The sequence below is a fragment of the Topomyia yanbarensis genome, chromosome 1 (genome assembly GCF_030247195.1).
Source record: "Topomyia yanbarensis strain Yona2022 chromosome 1, ASM3024719v1, whole genome shotgun sequence".
NCBI lineage: Eukaryota > Metazoa > Arthropoda > Insecta > Diptera > Culicidae > Topomyia > Topomyia yanbarensis.
Window position 1 is genome coordinate 122,171,071 of NC_080670.1, and position 27,611 is coordinate 122,198,681.

Here is a 27,611-nt window from a genome sequence, read left to right on the forward strand (position 1 = left end):
AAACTATTAATAGGTTTACAATGAAATTCAAGAAAATAGAGTATAATATAAATATTCAAAATGATGATTATCCTCAGTGTTAGCATTAGAAAGTGAATTTTTATTATAACGTGATAGTCTTAAGAACTTTTGTAACATGTTATGTAAAAATAACCTGGCGTAAAAAAGCTTTTGTAAATGCCGTGTCAAATAAACGTTTCATGAAAAAAAAAATCGGTGCTTGCATGTGTGTTGGTTGATTCCCCCCCGCTCAATGAATGAGTTCCCTCTAGCGCATATGCTACCAATTCATCCACTCAAGCATTATTTCACCACCCTGAGCAAGTCTAGGGGCTACAATTGGTATCGAAATATTGATATCCGGAAGGTTAACATGTAATAACCAGCTCTCATAATCTATAGAGCATTTATATTTAATAAGAAAATCTCGTCCTAAGATTCCGTCTGTATGGATTGGAAACTCTGCTCCAACTAGTTGGAAAGTGTGTGTAAAATTTATACCGTCACCGTAGTGTAATATTAACTTTGTTTCATCTATAGCGGTAAGCTTGAAGCTAGTTGGTACCGCCGCACGGTACTATCTTTGATTTTAGGCCTGAGTTTAGTCCGGTTTAAGACGTTAGTACCTGTCATCGCAGAAATGGCTGCATCCTGAAGCCAAATGAAAACAGTGTAACGGGGCGCCATATTCCTCTGGCATACATCTCAATAATTTGAATCAACTTTTCGACCTTTATGTGCAATATTATGGCCCATGTTGCGCACAAACCATATTAGGGCAAGTAAGCAAGTTTTATCCCGTACGAAAAACAGGTATAATCGAGTTTAAAATGTCATTTTTTATATTCTTCATCGTCCTATCCATAAGGTGCTGCACGCTCATTTGAAAATGCCATGTCGAAGAGTTATATTGCAGGTTAGCAGAAGTCGAATCATTTTGAAACAAACCGTAGAACGAAATTTTATAATTGAATGCAGAGCTGCATTAAAAAAAATTGTTTTCGTTTGTTAGTCTACTTATGGCTATCAAAATGAGTGAAGCTGTTTAATTTACCCACAATTTTTGACATTGAAAATGTCTTACTGCACTATCTGGGGCAGGGTGTCATTCTAAAATCTAAAATCAAACGATGTCACGTTTTTGCGTCACTATTTTGAACGCTAATAACTTTCTTATTTATGAACGGATTTCCGTCTGGTTATCACCAAACAATTCGGAATTAACTGAAATTATGTTTTATTGCTTTAGTGTTTTTGTATTTCAATAGCACGCTATTGAAAAACAAGCAAAAATGAACAGATCTCGAAAACGTGAAAATTCCCATACATCAGTCAAACTATCCCCGGCAGCGCCGTCGATACTGAGCAGCTTAGTGATTCAAACGAGCACGAAAAGTTATAAATAAATGTGCCGCGTGACTGTTTGAATCAGTTGTTGCTGTTTTGCCAGACAAGTAACATCGTGCCTATAGCGACTCGTACGACATATTGGAGCACCCAGCACACTACGCTTCTATGAATGACGTCATCCTCGACTATTTAAAGAATTTCATTCCTTGAGCGACTTCATTCTCCCTTCGAACGTCGGGCCGTAAAGAACAGCAGTAGCAGTCATGCATGTTGACAATGCGCTGCGATGAGTGCTGCATTTGATCACTGCTACCGCTGGGGGTGATTCGATGTAAATAGCGCGCGGCTGGAAGAGTTGGCAAACCTCAGTTAAAGCTGAATAATTGTTCCATTCTGCATGTTATTATTATTAAATTAAAAGTCCTTTTAAAGGCTATAACAATAAAGAACAAATTGGAATATTTCCAATCATTGACAGCGATAATCCAATTGCGCAGTTTATATTCGTTATTTGTAGTTTGCGCGTATATCGACAATCTGAAATTTGCAACGATCTGTTATTTGTTTAAATTTATCCTTCCGAAACAATACAAATATGTGCAGCTACTTAAAGTACATTTGCAGGTTGAAATTAGCGAAAACCTGTGATTTATTAAAAAGAGTCTTTCGGAAACATAATCCAAAATTCTGCAATGTTTCAGAAAATTGGAGGATGTGGCAACACTGCCAGCTAGCGAAAGCCGTACCAAAAAGAATCCGCAAATATTTTTTCGTTATTCTGCATGAAGGCGGTCCTTCCATCAACAATACGAAAGTGATAAAAGCCGATGTCACGTTTAAAACTATCAGTTAGGGATGGGCGATACTTCAAAAAGTATCGATACTTTGGTATCGCGATACTTTTAGTTAATTCGATACTGAGTATCGATGTATCGACCGAGAAGTATCGATACTTCCGATAGTATCGATCAATACCGGACTTGTTTTTTTAATTTCGGGAAAATCGACTATTTTCAATATATTTTGACAAAAAAAATATATAATATATACGGGAAGGGTTCATAGTGCTAATAAGATCGCAGCACTAGGTCAACTCAAAATCGAACCGTTCATAACTCGGACAACCATTCTCATCGCCCCTATGGTTGCTCTAGATCGCAATTCGTTATTACACACGGCAAGGGGGTTTGTTTTTCGAGGCATAACTGTTCTGGAATAGAAAGCTTTGATTTCCTGTCGAGCAACGTTTACGTAGTCATCAGTCGAGTATGCCGTGGCAACCTGATTGACCAAAGTGTCGTGGAAATTCCATAAATTTCTTTTCGAATTTGATTCTCTGGTTACAATTGCTGTTGATGAAACATGAGCTGCGTTGGACTCGGGAGCTTCTTTTCTTAATTCGTTTACTATTACTTTTTCCATTAAACTGATCCCCTTCGAAACCGCTAAAGCCTTTTGAAAATGAACCTTTAAAAATCGAGGGTCCAATAGTGTCGCCATTGTGAGAAGCATGTTGTATTCGGCTTCCCCAAATCGTCGTACCATTTCTCCTGTTAGAAACTTCTTCAAGGATTGTGCACAGATGTCACGGTCAGGTATTTCAACTTTGGAAAGTTCCTACGAAAAAAAGAAAAAAAAGCAAATGTGACAAGCTGAGATATGCAAAACCATTGAACTTACTATATTTATCATCGAAATCAATGGTATAACCTTGCTAGCCGTCGTGGTCTTTTCCGCTGACATTTCGACTGTCGCATCATAAAATGGCCAAAGAAGGTCTTGTATAGATGCTAAAGTTGCCAGTTCTGCAGCTGTCAACATGTCCAAATCAGGAAAGTTAAGGGCTGCCACAGATACAATTTTTTGCATCTTCAGGAAACGATCGCACATCAAATATGTTGAGTTCCAACGCGTAGTAACATCTTGTATCAACCGAAGTAGCGTGCCCTCAGTAGCTCCTCCGTCTAACTGCACCTTTCTCAATTCATCCGCAAACTTGTAACTGGTATGTGAGAAAGTCACAATGTTTTTGAGTTTTTTAATTAGAGCTGGTATTCCTGGAACGTATGGGATACGCTGTCCGTTTACCGATTTGAAACCCACCCCTGATGAGGGTATTAAATTTAGTGTATGATTAAAACATGCTAAATGTTTTGATTCCCCGAATGCTTCTTTCGCAGCAAGAACAATATTCGGAGCATTGTCAGTAACAACGTGCGAAACTTGCGTCGGTTTTAGACCCCAATGGTTACAAAACTGTAGGGATGCAGTCGCCAAATTGTCGTGTGTGTGTGCGCTTGACATAGGCTCCACTCCCAATACTGCCGAATGCATTTCGTCATCGACTGCATAGTGCACAGTTACACCGAGGAAAGCTTTAGTATTGTGGGGCTCAGTCCACCCGTCCATTGTTAGGACAACAGCAGAAAGTTTTGAGAACTTTTCGCGGACGTGTTGCGACAATCTCTCATAATTTTGTTCCATCTGTCTAGTAAGGGTTCTTCTGCTAGGTGGAGTCCATAGTGGCACTGTAGTTTTACAGAAATATTTGAAACCTACTTTTTCTGGCGTCGAAAGACAGAGATTGTCTTTAAGGACCATGAACAGTAACGCATCCGTTATGTCGATACTACGAGAACCACCAACTGCAATAGAAAATTTACATTTATTTTAATCATAGCGAGCATTAAAATTTTACTAGTTTTCTATTAAATTAGCACAAGAAATACAAATAATAAGTAACATATCTAATTTTTACTGCGACTAATTAATAAATTAAAAGGGAAAAATATCGTTCTTACCTTGAAAAGATTTTCCACGTTCAATGACACAATGAAGAGATTGTTGCACCAAAGGTCTCGGTGAATCATTATTCCGCGTTTGTGGTCGTAATACGCTGCTCTTCGAAGCAGACCTTGACGCTGCACCACCACCGATAGAACCACCCTAATGCAAGATAAATTCAGTTTTTGTAATTCATGTAGGAAATAAAAATATACTCACCGCTTCTATAATACTTGAAGACGAATCATCGTTGCTTTCGTGAGTGCTGTCAAGATCGTCATTGGCGTTGGCATCAATTATCTGCTTGTTTTTAAATGTTACTTTCCCCTTTTCTCCAATTACAGCATCTTTGTGGTTCTCTTTAGTAATACCGTGCAGTGCCAGATGCTTCCATACATTGCTGGTATTACCGGATGTTGAATACATTTTGCGGCATATGCGGCATTTTGCTCCTTTCTCACCATCAACTTTATTCAGAAAATTCCAGACACCACTTACTGAACGACTCATTTTGAGCTGCCCTATAGAAAAATAATATTTATTAATACAATATAAAAAACTTTCTTTATCCCCTAAAAAACTAGAATATTTCATGTTTGTAAGTAGAACTTCAAAAACTTACCGTCAGCGTGAAGTTACGTTATTTTACCAAAAACCGGAAACCCAAAATAAATTGCTGTTTTCAAAACTGCGTGAGCGGTTATTTGACGCTGGCGTAAAACGCTACTCCTGGAGTATATGAGATTTGTTCCAGTACCAGGAGAAACTAGAAGTATTCCGGAGCAAACAGAAAAATCGTTCCTGTATTCCATTCTCTTTTTTCATCTTATGGTAGCAAACCGGAGTAAAAAGGAGCAAATTTTTTGCTTCTGTTTGTTCTGGAGCAACTGGAAGCAAGAAGCGCGTACTGAAACAAAGCTATTGATATTGACCTTTCTATTCCCAGTAAAAATGAAAAGGCACTGAATAACGAAATAATGAAAACAAAATATTGTGCACTGTAAAAATCGGTCGAGGTTAGGTATTTTGCGATGAAAACAAACCAATTCCCTTTGACTTGAGTTTGCATCTGCGGTTGTAAATGAGCTGTCAGAAATCTTAATAGAGTATAATCTGTAACTCTATTAGTGTGTTCAACGATTTGTTTTCCTCCACCTGTCATAGATGGAAGACAACAAATCGAAAATAATTTTTCGGTTCAATTATTTTCATGGTGGAACCTAAAAAACCGGTATTGTAGGTCTCCGGAATAAGTTTTAGAGCGACGTAGACCATTCCAACACTATTAATACTTTAGGTGAGCTATTTCTAAATTGGCTGGCAGTTTTACATATGACAGCTGGAGGAAAACAAACCCCCCAGGTAGTGTGTGAAATCATTTGCATAGAACTCTATTAGGCAATCCATGAGACATTCCTGATTAGCTGATTATTTCTTCTGACGTAACTCGGGTGGGTACGACGTCCGACAAAATCACCAATTCTATCCAACTTCAAACGAATCGGACTAACGATGTATGGTCGTCGGACGGGTTTTTCTGTTCGCAGGAGCAAACTTGTTGATAAAACCCTTGACAGAATTTTCAAACAAATGTCGTGGTGCCTAATGACAAAAAACGGAGAAAAAATCAACTCTTACCAGGACAATAATGTTAAGGGTGGAAGCATTATTCATTTTTGAGTGTGTTGGGAAATAAACGCCAAAAATGTGTGACGTCACATTTTCAGAAAATGATTACCCCACAGGCAAAAAGCAACTTTACAGTAGCTTAAGGGGTATTTTGTGAATTTTTTCAGCAGAGTATAACAACCTCTGTCATTTTTTTATCAAGCTGTGATTATTTCTTATCAATTTCTCAATGAAGGTTATTTTAATGAATACACTATTAAACATTAATTTTAAATTTTGGATAAAGTCCAGTTTACAGTTCTGGAAATGAATCACGGCATCTCGCACGGGATTTTTGCAGTGTAAATATTTTGTTTTCATCACGAAATAATTCAGCGCCTTTTCTTTTCAACGGGAATAGAAAGGTCAATTGACCTTTCTATTCCCGTTGAAAAAGAAAAGGCGCTGGATTATTTCGTGATGAAAACAAACCAATTTCCTTTGACTTGAGTTCGCATCTGTGGTTGTAAATAAGCTGTCAGAAATCTTAATGTTATTCCGTAGATTTTCGATTTTTGTCGAATTTTTATTTCGCTCTTCAAATTCGACAGCAGCACCAATACATAGGAAAATATTCCCACCCTTAACGTATGGTTCTGAGACGATACCACGCGCGAGTATCGTTCAAAAAGTATCGATACCGATACTTTATGACATCTTGAAGTATCGATACAAAATTACTCGATACTTTCAGCAAAGTATCGATACCGTCGGTATCGTTACTAGTATCGCCCATCCCTACTATCAGTGTTTCAAATTATCTGCTGAAGGGGAAGGTTGTTTGTTTCTTTCCAATTTTAATTATTTATCCGATGTAAGTAGCGCGCGGCTGGAACAGACGGCAAACCGTGCGGCTGACTGATTGTTCCATTTCGCATGTCATTTTTGTAAATTAAAAGCACTTTTCAGGGCTATAACCTACAAAGATGAACAAATTTGAAAAATTCCTGACAATGACTTTCGCCGTTTATATTCGTTACGTTTTGCTTGCGCGTACATTGACAACCTGAAATTTACAACAATCAGTGATTTGTTTAATATTATCCTTCCGAAACATTACAAAAATGTACAGTTATTTAAAAGTATATTGCCATGCCTAAATAGGCGAATAACAAACCAAATCCAAAGGTCTGCAATATTATAGAAATTGGAGGATGTGAAAAATCCGCAAATATTTTTTCGTTATTCTGCATGAAGGAAGTCCTTCCATCATCAGTGCGAAAGTGATAAAAGCCGATGTCACGTTTCAAGCTATCAGTATTTCATATTAGATGCTGAAGAGAAAGGTTGTTTCTTTTCATTTCGAAATATTTATCTGATGTAAGTAGCGTGCGGTTAGAAAAGATGGCAAACCTTTTTAGCAGCTGACTAATTGTTCCATTCTGCATGTTATTTTTGTTAAACCAAATGCCCTTAGTTAGTTTAGTACTTTTTATTCCATAGCACGCGTGTTTGTGCATCCCACAAATAGTCCTTTTCAGGATTCCATCAATGGACCCCACATATAGAACATTTCAGAGTTAATGTTAATTAAACCACCGAAAATATAAAGATGCATATGTTAAACTTTCTTCGTTTACGAATAATTTGATTTATGAAAAATAACTTTTCTATCGTGCTTGTAAACATTTATTTGATAGCAGGTATTTAACGATAGATGCGAGGGGAACGACACTCCGTGATTTGTTGATGGAATAAACTTATAATTTAAAATTCTGATTGGATTTATAAAAATTGGTATAGGTTAGATCAAAATGGATTCGAATTTACTACATTAATTGATAATGGTTTGGAATTGCCGAGGATAGTTTCAAATGTGTCATAAAAAATAAATTGAATTGCTCGAAATCCACGTTTTGACAGTTTCAATGCTCGATAAAATCAAAACAAACATTGCCAGCAGCATAACTGCAGGAACAAATCAAAACAGAAACATAAATTTTGTTGCCAGAATTATTGAAAGTTTCGAAAATAGAGCATGCAAAGTTGCCAGGTACATCAAATTAATCGTAATTCGAGCAAAATTGGATTGAGATTGGATAAATTTGTTGAATTTTTTTTCAAATATTTTAGCAATACTCGATGCGATAGAAATTTTTTTAAATTTTCTAAAATTGCCGAAAAAATGAAAATTCATGCAAAATCGAACGGAATATAACAATTATTCTGAAGTGACGTTCCCCTCGGATAGATGTAAGGTTTTGTTTGTGAGCATCATTAATTTATGTTCACATTTCGGGGATTTGAATAAAACTTTTTCAAAACTCGAATTTGTCAAACTACAGATTATAAATTTTTATTTAAAAATTCAACAATTATCTCTAGTGAAGAAAAGCATGCCTGTGTGTAGTTCTGAAACAGTCGATGACATTAAGATTTTAATTTGGCCCCGGATAATATTGCTTGCTCATAAAACTGGCTGCATTTTTAATGTCATCGTGGTCGTGTCTTGTACACAACCCTTAAATTTTTAGTTAGTTTAACTAGAGAAAAAGAAAAGAATATAAAATCACAATGTGTACACTTTTCTAGTTATATCTTCTCACAAACAACACAATAAGCAAGTGGAAGTTTTCTTACATTTTTATTGCTTTCGAAAGAATCCAAACTATAATTAAATAAAAGATTATAAATAAAGCCATGCCATACAACCTAAGTAACACTATGACGGCAAACAATCTGCTACAAATATTCTCATTTTGATCGTTATTTAAATTATATCGAAGCTTGCTTGTTTCACTATTTATAATTTTCCATCAGATCTTGGACGATTAGCATTTCCACTGTAGAACAAATTGTCGTTTAATTCTTAGTGATAGAACAGAAATGCATAGGGTTTGAAAGAAGTTGTGAAAGTTGAGACTGGATAGATGACTTGGAAAAATGACACAAAAAGTTGAATGTGGAAGAATTGCCTAAATCGTGTCGGAACTTAAGGGGGTTGTGTAAAGTATTATCGGCAGAAAATTGGATTCCTTATTTTTTTTCGATGCAAAGATTGTCTATTCAGTCACGTCGAAAACTGGTTTGGCGGTGTGCACCATAACTCAAAATCTGATAGACCAAGCGTTGATACATTTGAATAGTTGTTTTTATAATCACTCCACAAGTGAATAATGGAGCTTTTATTTCTTGGTCGATTTTCGAACTTTTCGTAGCACTTTGAAGCCAAAGTCGGATTATTGCTAAAAAACGATGAAAATGCTATTGAAAAAATAATAATATCAAGCACTTTGCAAAAAGCTTCTGTAGTCATCTGGGCAATGATGTGAAGAAGAAAAACTGTGTAAAATTCAGTACGATTGGTCCAGGAAATTTTGAGTTACGGTTTACACCGCATTTTGTCGAGGTGCCTCCAGAAGATTCACTGTCTGCATCAAGTGCCAGGTTCAATTTGTTAAGTTATATCTGTCAATTGATTATCAGACAGATTGCAGACTATAGGAAGTAATTAATTGTAATTTATTATTTTGTAACCGGGATTTGAAGCTTTCTCAATTTTCGCACGATGTCGCAAAATTTCGTTGAAATGAACGTTTTAGCAATCCAAGATGTTCAAAGCTCAGCAATTTGGATTTAACCCATTTGACAGATTTACTTCGTTGAAAATCACCTTTTGAAGTTGTCAAATTCTCAGCTCAATTACTGAACTTTTGGTATTTCAGGATTGATTAGGTAATCGTGCTGATAATTTGAATTACTTCATTTTCAGCAAAGTATGTCTGCCAAATTCTATATGCATGGTTAGTGGAATAGTTGGGTAGGATGGTATAATAAGCCCCACCAGGCTAAAATGTCAGATGTCTTTTCCAATGACCACATAATTATCTGAAGCAAATAAATAATTGTTTTTGACTTTTTCATGTGTTGCAGAACAGCAACTAATACAAACGTTTCCAATAAAGGTAAGCTTCCATTATTATTCTGTAAGCATTTGATTTAATTTGAAATAGTCAGATTTAGCTGAACTGTCTGACTACTAAATATACTGTTAGAGAAGCTCTTTCAATCCTTGGAGAGACTAGCGACTAACAATACAACTCTATAACATTCACGATAGTATGCACCATTTTTGACAAAATAGCGAAATAACGTTTTATACCACGCTCCCACTACAGAGTAATGTTATAATAATTAGCAACAAGAAAAATGTTATCGAGATAGCGTTAAAACACGTTTTTACTTGTTGTGTGAACGTAGTATTAGCCACTTGAATCTTAAATAATTTTAATGTATTAAATAATTTTTATGTATTTAATGTATAAATACATCAGACTATTAAATGGCATAAACAGTGAATTTTCTATTAACCTCATTCTACGGTTTTTAACATTGTCGTGTATTGCCGATCAGAACGCAGTAATGCAAATGGCAGCATCATGTTACCGGAAAAAGACAAAAATATGACATGCTCCTCTTGCGCATACTTCGTTATTTTCAATCCTCTCTTCAGCTTTCTTCTGGATCAATGTGGCTCTCTTTGCTCGCAATAAAGATGGCAATAAATAAGCCAGTTTTAACTGGTAGGAAAGACCTAGGATAGGATCCGCCAGCTCTGTCCCCTGTTTTTGAATCAATTCTGGCAAACCTTCGGCTTGGACACTAAAAATACTAAAGGGCTACTTGGAAGTGTTGTCATATTGTGATATCAAACATAAAACGACGATTGTTAACTGTGTTGATTTTATTGTTTTCTCGAGATACCGCTTTCTTTCTATAACATCCGTCTGTAATTATGAAGTGCAGGCATTATTTGGTAGACGAAATCAAACATATTATCCAGAACTGAAGTTCCCGAGAAATCCGGTAGCGGTAGGTTATCGTGGATGCTGTTCTGTGTGCGGAATAATGCGGAAATACCTCTTTGCGAAATCAACAGGCTGTGAGCGTAAGTATGAAAATATTTTGAACTTTATGTAAAAATTGTCTTTGTTCCAGTACCGCGTAAATTGGAAGTACTGAGCAAACAGGGAGAAAGTTATCCCGGAAGTCGCTTCTTGTTCTTCCTTTGCTATTATCGATACAGTTGAATTTTACAGTTTTCAACTGAATCGATCATCGAATAGGAGCGTGTATTTTCTACAGTTGTTTTCTCCGAAACGATCACATGTAGTACTGGAACAAACCTATACATTGCTCCAAAACAAAAATTAAACCTTGCAGAAAAGTAGTTTTAGAATATTTAAAATGATTCCGAAAATTATTCTTGTGACAGAGGTTGCTTGACTCAGAAAGCAACTTACAAAAATGAAGAGGCGTGAAGATATTTTTCGTAATGTCCAACAACGAATATATATTATTTTGTTTTGCTGTATTCCGATGGAAACAAACGTTATGATCGTTTAAATGTGGATATAAAGACTAAATCTTTGATTTTTCCAGAAGCATGAAATTGGGACATAATATAGAATATTTTAATCAGAATAAATATACGACCGAAACAAAACAAATATTTTGGCAACATTGGTCGAGTGGGGGTATGTCGTTTTCAACAGGGATTGGTAAAATATAAGAAGAAGCCAGCTGGCGGATCCTACACTGAACGTAAAAATCAGGTAAACTTTATCTGAAAATACATATAATTATTTTCCATGTAGCTTTTCCCATAACTTTTATGAGCAAATCACATGAATATGAGAGATATGGTTTTGATAACATTCATTAGTAAAAACACATACATTTTATGTGCACTGCCGTTTAAAGTTATTGGATTTAGGGAATGGATTTCAAGTGCAATACTTATGAGTATTATTGGTTGTGATAATGAAATTCATGTGTTATTTTAATATTTTTAGATGATTTTTTAGGTTTTATTGTACAAAATAATTGTTTTTTTTTCGTAAAATAATGAAATTAAAGTTCCAAAATGTTTATTCAATCTTACTATATCCCAATCATCATTCCGTGTGCTCGAGGAGACGTCAGTTTCTGAAGTCTATTTGTTGTAGAACATATTAGGCGTTTGAAGAATGGTGTCATCTTCTGTAAACATAAATTCAGATGAATAGGTAGTATTGTATTGTTGATGATTTTGTTGCTAAACGATAAAACTTACATTGTGTTTGTTCCAGATATACAAGAAATCCAAGTTAGTTAACAATTGATTGAACAGATTCACCATTTTAAAACTGTTTTTTTTTCATATCTGAAAATCATATATATATTTAATCTGATATTACAGATAACGTTCGTTCATATACAATGTATCATGATGACAATAGATAATTATTGGTGTGCCATCATGAGTTGTATGTGATTTGCACATCATTTTCAATGGATACACATAGTATGAATGCGATTGTCATAAGAGTTGATCTATGTGATTTTTCTAATAATTTTTACGAGATTTCTTGGTTCAGTGTATCCTAGGGAAAGACAATCACCGTCGAACTATATTTACCAAGAGGTTGACGGGACGTCATATTTTCGTAACTAATATAAGAACTTTGGTTGTAACAAAATGAACGAAATTAATTTTAAATACGAACGAGGAGCACTTTAGTTTACATCAAATCAGTTAAAGTGTTCATTGTTTTCTTTTGTTTACTGCTACTATTGTTTGTTGATGACATTTTAAGCGATTTTGACGTTGTCAAACTCACCCCCATCGATCGGCGGAAAAGCGATGTTGCCTATTGTCAAACTCTGTATGTAGAGATAGGGATGCCAGTTACCTGATATTTACCTGTACTTTTGATTTCTCTGTTCTTTCCTTCTCTCTACACGCTTGATTCCAATTGCTCATCGAAGAGTTACAGGAGAGCATTTGGACATATCGAATCGATTATCGCATATTCAGATCAAAGTTGTTTTTGCGAATTAGAATCAAAACTGCAATAAGAATTGTTTTGATTATTTTCTTTTACATATCGCTGTGAAAATAAGTGGGATCATTTTATTCCTTAATATAAATCAATAACATGTTATCACGAATCATTGCCCATATATCTGTCGTATCTCACATCAAAGAAAGTGAATAACTAAAAAAATTAGTTTTTTTTTTCATTGGATAGATCCAAATAAATGACAATCGGATGTAGATCGTAAAATGCACTATTTTATAAATTTTCTTATTTTCATTCTTTAAATCAGAATGTTAACCGCTTACAAAGTAACTTCATAAATAACCTAAGCAAAGATTAAATAAAAGATTTTAAATATGCGCATTTTACCTATATGAATAAACTCACATAAAACATTCCAATAAAAATATTTTAAAATTGATTGCGAACGCAACGGCGATCAACATATTTGTTCGTAAAAATATATTACTATAGTATGCTCAAAACTTTCATTTCTCTTTATTTATAAAATCGTAGAAATTTGGTTAGCAAATAAAATCATTCCAATCTGCATTGATGCATAACACTTGTGATTATTCTGTCAAATTTTAATTTTTTGTTTGACCTTTGTTTACTTTTTATTTAAGCTTCGCTAAAAAAAACGAGTACAATTTTAATTCGCAGAGTGTGATCTAACCTTTATTTATAATTGATATTTATTCCAAACTTGTGAAAATTAGCTTGAAACGAATATAAATATTCTCCCCCATGTCGACAGGTATCGTGTTCAATTAAAATGATATTCACAGTTCATTTTGAATTCAAATTGAAATATTTCAACCAATTTTTTAATCAAAGTTTAAAATAACTATCATGGCACCAGTTACAAACGATGGTTCAACCACTTCAAACTTATTTTCTTTTGTGCATTAAATATTATGTCACTACAAAATGCTGTACATCATCGGCCAACTATAAACTATCCACCAAGTTAAAGTTCTAAGTTCAGAAACATATCAGTTACATGTTGACAAAATTTTATTTATGGCTTTTGGTCCTGTAACAGAAACCACGCCATCATCTGCAAGTTGCCTTAGAGTGCATGGGCTGACAATACAATTATCAATGTCATTCACGAAAAAATTGTAGAGAAGGGGGCTTAAACAAGAACCTTTTTTGATTCAGTGTATTCCTACCGATTAGTTGTTTACATAAATCGCTCCAACTAATTTTACTTTTTGACGAGATTTGTGAAGTTTTTGACATTGAAAATGTCTTACTGCACTATCTGGGGCAGGGTGTCATTCTAAAATCTAAAATCAAACGATGTCACGTTTTTGCGTCACTATTTTGAACGCTAATAACTTTCTTATTTATGAACGGATTTCCGTCTGGTTATCACCAAACAATTCGGAATTAACTGAAATTATGTTTTATTGCTTTAGTGTTTTTGTATTTCAATAGCACGCTGTTGAAAAACAAGCAAAAATGAACAGATCTCGAAAACGTGAAAATTCCCATACACCAGTCAAACTATCGCCGGCAGCGCCGTCGATACTGAGCAGCTTAGTGATTCAAACGAGCACGAAAAGTTATAAATAAATGTGCCGCGTGACTGTTTGAATCAGAGATGCCAGATTTGCAGACAAGTCTGCAAATTCGCAGACTTTTAATTTAAGCTGCAGATTTTTCGATGACGCAGATATTTGCAGATTTTCTAGTTTGGTTGCAGATATTTGCAGATTTTTTAGTTTTATTGCAGATATTTGCAGATTTTTGAATATAGAGGCTTTTGGTTACACTAGCTTTCCTGACATTTTTTGTTCTTCCCAGACTTTTAAAATTATTATTGCAGACATTCGAAAAAAGTACCTGGCATCTCTGGTTTGAATCAGTTGTTGCTGTTTTGCCAGACAAGTAACATCGTGCCTATAGCGACTCGTACGACATATTGGAGCACCCAGCACACTACGCTTCTATGAATGACGTCATCCTCGACTATTTAAAGAATTTCATTCCTTGAGCGACTTCATTCTCCCTTCGAACGTCGGGCCGTAAAGAACAGCAGTAGCAGTCATGCATGTTGACAATGCGCTGCGATGAGTGTTGCATTTGATCACTGCTGCCGCTGGGGGTGATTCGATGTAAATAGCGCGCGGCTGGAAGAGTTGGCAAACCTCAGTTAAAGCTGAATAATTGTTCCATTCTGCATGTTATTATTATTAAATTAAAAGTCCTTTTAAAGGCTATAACAATAAAGAACAAATTGGAATATTTCCAATCATTGACAGCGATAATCCAATTGCGCAGTTTATATTCGTTATTTGTAGTTTGCGCGTATATCGACAATCTGAAATTTGCAACGATCTGTTATTTGTTTAAATTTATCCTTCCGAAACAATACAAATATGTGCAGCTACTTAAAGTACATTTGCAGGTTGAAATTAGCGAAAACCTGTGATTTATTAAAAAGAGTCTTTCGGAAACATAATCCAAAATTCTGCAATGTTTCAGAAAATTGGAGGATGTGGCAACACTGCCAGCTAGCGAAAGCCGTACCAAAAAGAATCCGCAAATATTTTTTCGTTATTCTGCATGAAGGCGGTCCTTCCATCAACAATACGAAAGTGATAAAAGCCGATGTCACGTTTAAAACTATCAGTGTTTCAAATTATCTGCTGAAGGGGAAGGTTGTTTGTTTCTTTCCAATTTTAATTATTTATCCGATGTAAGTAGCGCGCGGCTGGAACAGACGGCAAACCGTGCGGCTGACTGATTGTTCCATTTCGCATGTCATTTTTGTAAATTAAAAGCACTTTTCAGGGCTATAACCTACAAAGATGAACAAATTTGAAAAATTCCTGACAATGACTTTCGCCGTTTATATTCGTTACGTTTTGCTTGCGCGTACATTGACAACCTGAAATTTACAACAATCAGTGATTTGTTTAATATTATCCTTCCGAAACATTACAAAAATGTACAGTTATTTAAAAGTATATTGCCATGCTGAAATAGGCGAATAACAAACCAAATCCAAAGGTCTGCAATATTATAGAAATTGGAGGATGTGAAAAATCCGCAAATATTTTTTCGTTATTCTGCATGAAGGAAGTCCTTCCATCATCAGTGCGAAAGTGATAAAAGCCGATGTCACGTTTCAAGCTATCAGTATTTCATATTAGATGCTGAAGAGAAAGGTTGTTTCTTTTCATTTCGAAATATTTATCTGATGTAAGTAGCGTGCGGTTAGAAAAGATGGCAAACCTTTTTAGCAGCTGACTAATTGTTCCATTCTGCATGTTATTTTTGTTAAACCAAATGCCCTTAGTTAGTTTAGTACTTTTTATTCCATAGCACGCGTGTTTGTGCATCCCACAAATAGTCCTTTTCAGGATTCCATCAATGGACCCCACATATAGAACATTTCAGAGTTAATGTTAATTAAACCACCGAAAATATAAAGATGCATATGTTAAACTTTCTTCGTTTACGAATAATTTGATTTATGAAAAATAACTTTTCTATCGTGCTTGTAAACATTTATTTGATAGCAGGTATTTAACGATAGATGTAAGGTTTTGTTTGTGAGCATCATTAATTTATGTTCACATTTCGGGGATTTGAATAAAACTTTTTCAAAACTTGAATTTGTCAAACTACAGATTATAAATTTTTATTTAAAAATTCAACAATTATCTCTAGTGAAGAAAAGCATGCCTGTGTGTAGTTCTGAAACAGTCGATGACATTAAGATTTTAATTTGGCCGCGGATAATATTGCTTGCTCATAAAACTGGCTGCATTTTTAATGTCGTGGTCGTGTCTTGTACACAACCCTTAAATTTTATCGTTGTTTGTCGTGTTAATCGACTCAGTATTTTGTTTTTAACATTATTATTGTGCAGTGTGAAAGTGTCTCCTGTTTGCTTTTGTGTTGCGAAAAAATCAGCGAAGAACGTAACTGAGTGAACTTCTGTGACTTAACCACCAAAACTTTCCACCAAACGCAGCGCCATCTATATTTTATTGTTCGCATTCTCAGATCGGCTCGCATCATGGCAAGTGCATGCGATCACTGCGCGAAAACCGTCAAATCGGATGACGACTTTATTGAATGTATGGGTTTTAACTTATTTTGGATTTGCAATGAATGTGTCAAGCTGATGAAGTTTGCTCGCTTTCGCGACACCGTTTCTTCACTTGGATGTGTTATCGCTGGGAAAACGGATGACGTCTGTGCTGAACTAAAGGCCGAGTTATCCAAAAATAACCAGCAAATTTCGCGCCTGGCTAGAAAGGTTTCAACAGCTACTCCAGTCCGGCCAAACTCCGGTACCTCTCGACCACCTCAGAAACGTCGTCGCGAGGATGGCCCTGATCCGAGCAATATTCTTATTGGTGGTCGAAAGCTAGTCGATAATAGCAACATTGTTGCGGTTCCACCTCCCGCGCCGTTGCTCTGGATGTATCTTTCCCGCTTTCGTCCTAGCGTTAGCAAAGAGACTGTCGAAAAAATGTCAAAAGAAGGACTAAATTGTAACGAGGAGATAAAGGTTATTCCGCTTGTTAAAAAAGGCATAGACGTCAGTACTTTGAACTTCATATCCTTCAAAGTTGGAGTTCACCGAAAGTACCGTGATGCAGCTCTTAATCCTGACACATGGCCGCAAGGCATACTGTTCAGGGAATTCGAAGACAGCCGTACCCAGAACATTTGGAGCCCGCCGACTGATTTTCCACCGCCTCCAGAAGAAGCATGTACCTCTCTAATGCAACCCGGCCCATCAATGGTCCTGCAGAGGACTCCGCAACGATTGGCCATGCCACTATACCAAGCCACACCGCCCTTGTGAAGGAGTATCGATGCCGATCGCATACTGGGATGTACGATGAGCTAGAACCGATTCACGCTTCTAGCTCATCGTACGACTCTCGCCGCAAGCTGCTACCACCCTGTTCTTGCTCTCCGCACTCCGCCATCGGGTTCCAACGCATACTGAGACGCACCGCAATTGGCACTATGGAAGCCCTTGATCCTCCCGCCATAGTCGAGCACTTGCAGCCAGCGATCATCAGTCGTCCCGGTCCTGTGTGTGGGATGGGTGAAAGGGTCTTCCAACCTGCCGCAAATGGCAAGTATACATCTGTTCCGAACACTTCAAGCGCTGATGTATTCTTCGCTTCCAGTTTTTTGCCTTTTGCTCCGACATCTTGTTATCAGATGCCAACCATTTCTCTCGACGACGACGATAGTCGTATTTTGGGGCGCGACGCAGTTGATTCGGGATGCCTCGAATCCCTCACCACATTTGACCAGGCGACCGTGAACCGTTCCGATACTGTTCGTGAGATTGACGAAAGGATCTTCCTACACAGCAACATGGCTTCGCTCACTGCTCTACCTGATCCGTCCTCCAACAACATCGAGGTTTACTACCAGAATGTTGGTGGCTTAAATTCATCAACTGACAGCTATTTGCTCGCGATCACGGGTTGCTGTTACGACATTATCGCCTTGACCGAGACGTGGCTCGACAACCGTACTCTGTCTCGCCAGGTCTTTGGTTCAACATTCGATGTCTACCGCTGTGACCGCAATGCCCTCAACAGCCACTAGACATCAGTCGCTGGTGTGCTTATCGCTGTTCGCCGTGGTATAAAAGCCCGAGTGATCAACGAGCTCCGAGCAAGTGCGGATATCAGTGAAACTTGCCGATCGCAATCTGTTCCTGTGTGTTGTGTATTTTCCACCTGACAGAATTCGTGATTTCAGCCTGATCGATGTACATCTTTCCTCCGTTTCTTTTATCGCCTCGATCGCCGCCCCGTCTGATGATATCGTTATACTGGGCGACTTCAACTTACCTGGCTTGACGTGGTGCCAAGCAAGTAATGGTTTTCTACGATTGGATATCGAAAAATCTGCGCTTATTAACAATGCCAGTTGTATTTTGGACAACTACAGTAGCGCAACTCTTCGGCTAATTAATATTGTCACCAACGAGAATGGACGTACATTGGACCTCTGCTTTGTAAGTGCCCGGGACTGCGCTCCGTACTGCTGCACTGCACTGACTCCTTTAGTCAAGCAGGTGCGTCATCATCCCCCACTACATCTTGTATTCGCTGGTAACCTTGGAGTGAATTTTGAAGACGTCTCAAGCTCTATCGTCTACGATTTTAAAAACGCTGACTACGACAGCATCGTTGGCACGCTGTTGGATATGAACCGGGACGAAAATATTAACAATGACGACGCGAACAAAGCAGCGATGACTTTTCTAGTATTCTTAACTACCTTATCGACCGCCATGTGCCAAAACGAACAATTAGTACCGATGAACACCCTCCCTGACAATTAACCGTCCTTAGACGTTTTAAAACTGCCAAACGAGCTGCATTTAAAAAATTCTCAAAGCATAAGACACTTGCATTACGAAATCGCTACTTTCAACTCAACCACGAATACAAACAACAAAGCAGACGCGCCTTTTTTAGACACCAACGAAACGTCGAGCGTCAACTCAAATCCAAGCCCAAGTCATTCTGGAAGTATGTTGACGAGCAGCGAAAAGAATCCGGTTTGCCATCTTGTATGTCGTTTAATGGAGTTTTAGGCACCGACACTAAGGAAATTTGCCAACTGTTCTCCGACAAATTTTCAAGCGGTTTTTCCAACGAGCGCCCGCCATCACAACAAGTCGCTGCCGCCGCCAATTTAACTCCTTCTCTAGGACGAACCATCAACCGAATTTGTGTCGATAATGCTGCCATTCTTGCAGCAAACGCCAAACTGAAAGCATCTTGTTCCCCGGGTCCAGATGGTGTTCCTTCGATTTTTGTCAAAAGTGCATCAGCGGGCTTCTTGAACCACTTCGGCGAGTCTTCGAGCTATCACTCACTACTGGTACATTCCCTTCCTGCTGGAAAGCAGCGCACATGTTTCTTTTTTTTTTTTCATAAAACGTTTATTTGACACGGCATTTGCAAAAGCTTTTTTACGCCGGGGTTTTTGTTTACATAACATGTTACAAAGGTTCTTAAGACTATCACGTTATAAAAAAAATCACTTTCTAATGCTAACACTGAGGATAATCATCATTTTGAATGTTTTTAATTATACTCTATTTTCTTGAATTTCATTGTAAACCTATTGATAGTTTTTCTGTAATCTTTGTTTATTTTTTTTCTTTATTTATATCGTTTTATCTAACTTAACTAACTGCGAAGAAATCTAAATTGTTTGTGGGTAGCAAGGGAAAAAAAACTAGAAACATTGTGGGGATAATTATATTTGAATATTTATTGTTTTCAGGAAATGATAAATATGGCTCATGTATGTAAGATCTCGTAAAGCGAGGATATCACGAACAGGTACATAGGGTGGTTTTCTTCTGGCTCGTAAGGAGTCTATTAATTGGGATCTGGCTTCACGCTATTCAGTGCAAGACCAAACAACATGTTCAATGTCTTCGTAACCCTCTCTGCAAGCACATTGATTATCTTCTGCGATCCCAATACGGCGAAGATGCGCATTCAACGTATAATGGTTGGACATGAGTCTAGACATCACACGAATGAAGTTTCGACTTACATCCAACCCTTTGAACCATGCCTTCGTTGATACTTTAGGGATAATTGAGTGCAACCACCGATAATTGAGTGCAACCACCGTCCCAGATCACCATTGTCCCATGATGTTTGCCAACTAGTAAGCGTCCTCTGACGAGAAGCGCTATAAAATTCATTGAAGGCAATAGGTCTTTCATAGATGTCACCGTCCACCCGATCAGAAGGACGTAACAAAATTATATCAACTGGAGTTATTTATTTCAAAAAATATTTTGTAACAAAACTTGTTATAAATCTGACTGGTTAGTTGTTAAAATAACAAAAAACATAACAAAATAATCAGTGGTGGTAATCAAATTGTAACAGATTTTGATACAGTTTTATCAGAATTATTCCCAAATGAGTTATAATCAATCGAGTAGAAATCTGTACTTACATAACAACCCTTGAAATAACCGAGATATAATTAGTTGCAGGAAAAAGCTGCTTTTCATAATTTGGAATGCTAATTAAAGAATAAAATATTCATTTGAATTAATTTATTTTCTCTTTGGTTTGGTTTTCATTTCTTACGAATTAATCCATGATTTTGCGATATATAAAGCATATGTAGTTCAACTGCTGTTTCTTTAACGTTCTAATCTCCAGTATTTTTCGTTTGGTTTGAGTCATTTCATTTCTTTCCATAATATGTCAGGATTCGTCTCATGATGCTTGAAGATTCGTCGGCCCAAATATTTGCTGCAGCCGGTGAGTCTCCCCGATAAATGCGGTGTTCCAACAAACGATCTGAATAAAAAAACATACATAATCATGCATGCATACATTATAAATCAAGGTTACCTCGTATATATTTCACTTTTTCCGGTTCCAGTGGAACACGTTTTACAGTGTTAGCAGCCATCTCTTGCTTTCCAGTACCTTCGATCTGCTCGGAGATCGACATGCGTGCAGAATTACTCGATGGTTCTGGTTTACTGCAGTCTAACCATTCAGGTTCCTCCCAGTCCTGGAAAAACTCCATCTGTACATCCAATACATTATTGTCTTTTGCCGGGCTGACCTTGTACAGTTCGAGAGACTCCAGCACGGATGATTTAGCCTGAAAAACACAGTTTTTAATTTTGGATCATAGAATTCAAATAAAAGATAAACTTGCCTCATCGGAATATGCAGGACCTGAAATGGAGTAGTTTTTCGGACCACGCGATGCCGCTAACTTTTGATTATTCCTTTTCGACAAACGGGTGTTCACTGATTGGCTCTTGGACTTTCGCGGAGTGTTTATTGGCATCATTAACTCGCCATCAGTGGAATCTTCGAGCTGTAATATGAGTGCAAAGTGAGGTTATGTTGTCATGCCGATCTTATCGGTTCGATACTTACGTATTTTGAATCGATCGCTTTATTCGGTCCTCTTACTGCATTTTTTAGCAGACGGCTGCTTCTATTTCGTTCCTTCGTTTGATCCTTCATTTCCGTTTTAATTGGTAGTGTGTTTTTATCTTTCACCTGCGAATTCAGAGTAAGGTATGAGAGTAAGATTGTGATATTTTGGAAACATTTTGTTTCACTTACCTGCACCGGATTTGTCAAGAATTCCAAATTCTTACTGTTGGCTGCTACACGAAGCTTTTTTGTCGCGACCGGAATATATTTTCCTCCCATTTTTTCTTTTGTAAATGTAAAAACGATCAATAGAAAAAATCACTTACTCAATGGAAGAAAGAATGAAGCAAAATGGCGCATCATACGCCGCGCGTTGCATTACAGGGATGCCAGGAAATATTTTGTAAAATCTGTGCGTGGCCTATGTAGAAATCTGTGCAAATCTATGATAAGGAAAATGGATAAATTTGTTACAAAACAAGAAGTGGCGACTTTATCTTGCACGAGGCAAAAATTGAGTGTCAGGTCAAAAATTGAGAAATTCGTGCACAACAGAAAACTGGAAATCTGTGCATTAAAACAGAAAACTGTGGAAATCTGTGCGGCATTTTGAAAATCTGTGAAACCTGCTATCCCCGCAGCGTTGTCAGAATATTTTTCCTGTAAGTTGGTAAGGTGGAAAACTATTGCTATTTTCTAAAATAAAATGAAAAATTTGGTTGTTTCACATGAACTGGAATTCCGGATGATTTGATTGGAAGATGTCTATATGCAATATGTCTGGCAATGTTGCATTTGACAACTACCCAGTAAACGAAAAGGCGTCTAGGCGGCTTTGGATAGACGCTGACGAGTAGTAAGTTATTGAAACTTTTTTCTAGACAACCCGTCGTAACATCCAGATCACCGTATCTGCTAAATACACTGTAAAACGGATTTCCTCATCATTAAGTATAAGTATTACGTCTGGATTAATTGCAATGAATGGGGTATATCTTTTGTACATATCATTTATAAACTCCGTGTATTGTCATTGTGCATATCAAATGTGAAATATTAAACATTTGTTTTCACTTGCCAAAAGACGGGTAATTTTTTCGAATTGGTTTAATTGATTGATCAAATTGTCAATTGTCGGATATCAGATTCTATGCGTCTTCAATCCTACTTTTGAATTGTCAATTCACAAGAATTAACATAATTCTTCAAAGGGGAAGAAAATTTTGCAAACAAACTTATTTTGCTCATTATCTCGCTGCAGGTTGGAATTTTATGAAAAATACTCGTTATTCCACATGTTTATGCTTCGTAAAAACAAAAGAAAAGTTTATTCACAAAATTAATTAGCCCTTTCGAAAAGTTAATATGAAATTGTCAAATCTCAAACAAAAAATGTCAATAAGTAATTTGTCCTAATTATTCACGGTAGAGTCTGTATATAGACTTTTCTACGGCTCATGTACGTACACGCCACATGACACAAATACTACATTACAAGCTGGTGGTAAATAATAAACAAAGACGGCAAAAGTAAATGGGATTGTTTTCAACCAGGAAACTTCATTAGTGTTCGTGAGACCGGTCGCAAAAAACTCAATTAAAGAATCCCATGCAGAAGAATGCGCAACACTGCATAAAATGACGACTACTTCTTTGTTTCTGGCACCCACAGTTTTTGCTGTAACTATGAGTGACTTCAACAGAGTTACACAATAAATTGATACTAAGCAAATTGTAAACTTACTGTTTCATGGCTTATATCACTTTATTTATAATACTTTTCCATGTAATTTCTTGTACATTGTTATACGAATATAAAAAAAATTGTTCAGTTTAGTCAATTGATATATTTTCCCATAGTAGTATTTTTGTTAACACTACTTTTTTACTGTTTATTTTGCACGAAGGGTAGCCACTGACATGTTTGATAGGTAGATTTTTTTGAAGTATTTGTTATGTATGTAATTTGTGACGATTTGTCACATTTTGGACAATTTTTGCGTTAGATAATTTATGAATGACCCCTAGGTTACATTCAAGATCAAGTGCAAGACAGACACAGGTTGGGCACATATCATTTATAAAACTAGTTTCTCCAGCTTTATACGTGCCATAATGGCGGAAATTATCGTTCAGGTCGTAATATGTTAACAGACCTTTCATTGAAAATAATTATTTACGTCATCCGCCCAGTAAGAGGAAGTCATCCTACGTTAGTCCAATGCGTTGGATGTTTATTCAATGAACACCCGACATTCTCAGCTGGGCGTTGCTGTCAAGCTGGTGTAAACCTGGGACGGGACTTACCGATAGATGTTTTCTTTTATTTTTTATGTTTATTCCATCGTTCGTCTCACATAGCCTCTTTTTCCATCTTACATAGTTTAAATGAACTGGCTGCATTTGACAGTACCCCTTTGCTGCATTTGGCGTTCGATTTTTTGCTATTCGCATGTCTTGTCTCAGGTGTGCCCCTAAAACAAGACGTGACAATCGGCTTTTTATTTTTCCTTCGGCGTTATTTTTTTCGCACATTTTCACCCTGCCGAAATCTTCCGAACAGTGTAGCTATTTTTATTAATGAAAATGGAGTCTTGTTAATTTATTTTTTGCCGACAATATTTTGTATCTTGAATCCACTATATTGATGAAAGGCACCGTTTTTTCATGTAATGTGTGTTTAGTAAGGTTTGATGTAGCCACTTTCTGAATAATTTTAGATTCTAGTATGGTTTCTGTCTTATTTTTGTTAAAGTTAATCAACCACGTATACGGTAAATGCATAATAAATACATGATTTACTTTGCCACACAAGTCAATTTAATCACTTTTACTGTCATCACAGAGAACAGACATCCATGATCGAACAAAAATATTTAAAAAACGTGTGTAAACATTTGAATTAATATAAGATAAACATTAGCGCCGCCACACCAACCTATCCCAACTATCTGTCCAATCAATTCCGGAACCGGTTCGAAATCCTGGATGGATTCAGCATGGAATCTAGCTCAAAGAAAACAACCGATTCCGACTCTATCGGTTGACGCATTTGAGCTGGAATTCATGCTGGAAGTCCGAATCGGTTCCGGACTAGTTTGACTGGGTAGAGGAATAACCGCTGTCAATTCTGTCGCACTCAGCCACAAAAAAAACATGACGACAGTAGCGCACCTGGTTTAGATATCCAAACTACCTACGAAACCGTTAGAGATTTTACACAAGTTGAATGCTGAAGATGGACGTCTGTTCTCTGTGCTGTCATTGTGTCATTGTCAAAAGTAATGATAATCTTTTCCTATAAATATAGCAACGCTGCCAACATTGCTGCAGTAACATTGCGTACGGTGCAAAAGTCAGAATCAACCAATCAGGAGCTGAACCATTGTGACGTTAAATTTGAACAAGAACGGCTCCATCTATTGTCACGTCTTGTCTTAGGTGTAAACGACTATTGTCCAAATAGCTATTAAACGTATTATGATCTAAACAATATAGACTGCTATTATATCACGTAAAAAGTTGGATATGAACTTTTCCTGTCTTATGTGAAATGTTTCCAGTTTAATGTACTGTGGTGCTATCAATAATTTTCTGAATTCTCTCTGTGTCTCCCTCTCGCTCTAAGCTGTTAAAAGTGAGGTTAAAAAGCTTCATGTGATGCTCGATTATATCGAAGACTGCATATCAAGAAGACTGGCAACTGGAGGCAGAAATTGGAGACAATGACAGCAACGCCACTTGCGGGTAAAGGTGGTACTTCCCATAGTATTGCACACACACATACACTTTTACATTAAGCTTCAAACCTTCATACGATAGAGGTGCTGTAACCTGTAAAGTCGTCTTAAGGTGAAGCTTTCCCCAGGACACGGTGTTTCGCCGAAAACACCAACTTTCAATGCATTGTCTCAAATTACTCAAGAACGAGAAAAAATTCGGGAAAACCCCCTCGTCTGATTGTTCACAAGTTTGTTATGAACAGATCTGAGAAAAAAATTTCACGAAAAACGGTTCAGGAAAAAAGTTGTGGTGCGAGTTTTCCATTCCGTCCCTATATTTACATCCCATGGAATTTTCAGCAGTAAGCGGGCTGAAAAAAGGGATATGGCAATTGAAATAAAACGATAAACTACTTTCGAATTGCAAAAAAAAAAAAATTTTTTTGGTTTTACTAGAAGTGTGGAAATAAATTATGTCATAATAATTGACATAGTTCCGGAATTTTCCCGAATGGTGGCGCTACCGATCAATGAATAAAAGACGGTAAAATCACTGTGGCTTAGTAGCTGAATATGATAGAACTTTAGAATGTTCTACAAAATTTCAGAATCCGTAAATATCTTCATTTAGATGATATGATTGTTTCGGAATTACTCCGATTGGCGGCGCTAGAGAGCAAAAGTGTGCGTCATCAGATCATATTTTCTGTGTAGCTCAGCAAGTAAGAGGAGTAATGCTTTGAAATGTTCAACAAAGTTGTGAGTTGAGCGCAGACCTTCTCTTGGGCCTTGAATATGTTTTAGAATTTCCCCGACGGGCAGCGCTAGCGTGCGAAAATCGACGTTTTTAAATGGTATTTTGTAAACTTGGAGGAATAATGCTTTGAGGTGTTCAACAAAGTTGTAAGTCGAGTGCAGGCCTTCTCTTAGATCATGAATATGTTTAAGAATTTCTCCGATTGGCGGTGCTAGCGCGTAAAAATCAAAGTTATGAGATGGTATTTTCTCTCTATCTTGGAAAGTGGGAGGAATAATGGATAGAGGTATTCAACAAAGTTATAAACCGAGTTCATGCCTTCTCTTGGGTCAAGAACATGTTTAAGAATTTCTCCGATTGGCGGCGCTAGTGTGCAAAAAACAACGTTATGAGATGGAATTTTCTCTGTATCTACGAAGATGGGAGGGAAAATGCTTTGAGGTGTTCAACAAAGTTGTAAGTCGAGTGCAGGCCTTCTCTTAGATCATGAATATGTTTAAGAATTTCTCCGATTGGCGGTGCTAGCGCGTAAAAATCAAAGTTATGAGATGGTATTTTCTCTCTATCTTGGAAAGTGGGAGGAATAATGGATAGAGGTATTCAACAAAGTTATAAACCGAGTTCATGCCTTCTCTTGGGTCAAGAACATGTTTAAGAATTTCTCCGATTGGCGGCGCTAGTGTGCAAAAAACAACGTTATGAGATGGAATTTTCTCTGTATCTACGAAGATGGGAGGGAAAATGCTTTGAGGTGTTCAACAAAGTTGTAAGTCGAGTGCAGGCCTTCTCTTAGATCATGAATATGTTTAAGAATTTCTCCGATTGGCGGTGCTAGCGCGTAAAAATCAAAGTTATGAGATGGTATTTTCTCTCTATCTTGGAAAGTGGGAGGAATAATGGATAGAGGTATTCAACAAAGTTATAAACCGAGTTCATGCCTTCTCTTGGGTCAAGAACATGTTTAAGAATTTCTCCGATTGGCGGCGCTAGTGTGCAAAAAACAACGTTATGAGATGGAATTTTCTCTGTATCTACGAAGATGGGAGGGAAAATGCTTTGAGGTGTTCAACAAAGTTGTAAGTCGAGGGCAGGTCTTCTCTTGGGTCATGAACATGTTTAAGAATTTCTCCGATTGCGGGGCTAGTGTGCAAAAAACAACATTATGAGATGGAATTTTCTCTGTATCTACGAAGATGGGAGGGAAAATGCTTTGAGGTGTTCAACAAAGTTGTAAGTCGAGTGCAGGCCTTCTCTTAGATCATGAATATGTTTAAGAATTTCTCCGATTGGCGGCGCTAGTGTGCAAAAAACAACGTTATGAGATGGAATTTTCTCTGTATCTACGAAGATGGGAGGGAAAATGCTTTGAGGTGTTCAACAAAGTTGTAAGTCGAGGGCAGGTCTTCTCTTGGGTCATGAACATGTTTAAGAATTTCTCCGATTGGCGGCGCTAGTGTGCAAAAAACAACGTTATGAGATGGAATTTTCTCTGTAATCTTGTTGTAAGTCGAGGGCAGACCTTCTCTTGGGTCATGAACATGTTTAAGAATTTCTCCGATTGCGGGGCTAGTGTGCAAAAAACAAC

At 37.1% G+C, this 27,611-nt stretch overlaps 3 protein-coding genes across 6 annotated transcripts in view; 1 reads left to right on the forward strand and 2 right to left on the reverse strand.

Annotated features, from left to right (window-relative positions):
- The window catches only part of LOC131684009 (regucalcin-like), a 571,198-nt gene that overhangs the window by 153,524 nt on the left and 390,063 nt on the right, over positions 1 to 27,611 (forward strand). The window contains exon 1 of one of the 4 annotated variants that reach the window (XM_058966766.1): positions 9,690 to 9,707. The exons of the other annotated variants lie outside the window; for them this stretch is intronic. The gene's annotated coding sequence lies outside the window, so the exon portion shown is untranslated. Of the gene's footprint in view, positions 1 to 9,689; positions 9,708 to 27,611 lie in introns of those variants that run through there. 4 annotated transcript variants of the gene reach the window in all.
- On the reverse strand, positions 1,348 to 4,291 carry LOC131683935 (zinc finger BED domain-containing protein 4-like). Its single transcript, XM_058966388.1, has 2 exons — positions 3,031 to 4,291; positions 1,348 to 2,967 (listed from the first exon to the last, which is right to left on the reverse strand). The coding sequence occupies exons 1-2, from the start codon at positions 3,949 to 3,951 to the stop codon at positions 2,440 to 2,442; spliced, it is 1,449 nt and encodes a 482-aa protein (XP_058822371.1). The 5' UTR covers positions 3,952 to 4,291; the 3' UTR covers positions 1,348 to 2,439.
- On the reverse strand, positions 20,713 to 21,885 carry LOC131684244 (uncharacterized). The gene is made up of 5 exons (XM_058966981.1): positions 21,737 to 21,885; positions 21,545 to 21,670; positions 21,318 to 21,482; positions 21,002 to 21,260; positions 20,713 to 20,947 (listed from the first exon to the last, which is right to left on the reverse strand). The coding sequence occupies exons 1-5, from the start codon at positions 21,824 to 21,826 to the stop codon at positions 20,832 to 20,834; spliced, it is 756 nt and encodes a 251-aa protein (XP_058822964.1). The 5' UTR covers positions 21,827 to 21,885; the 3' UTR covers positions 20,713 to 20,831.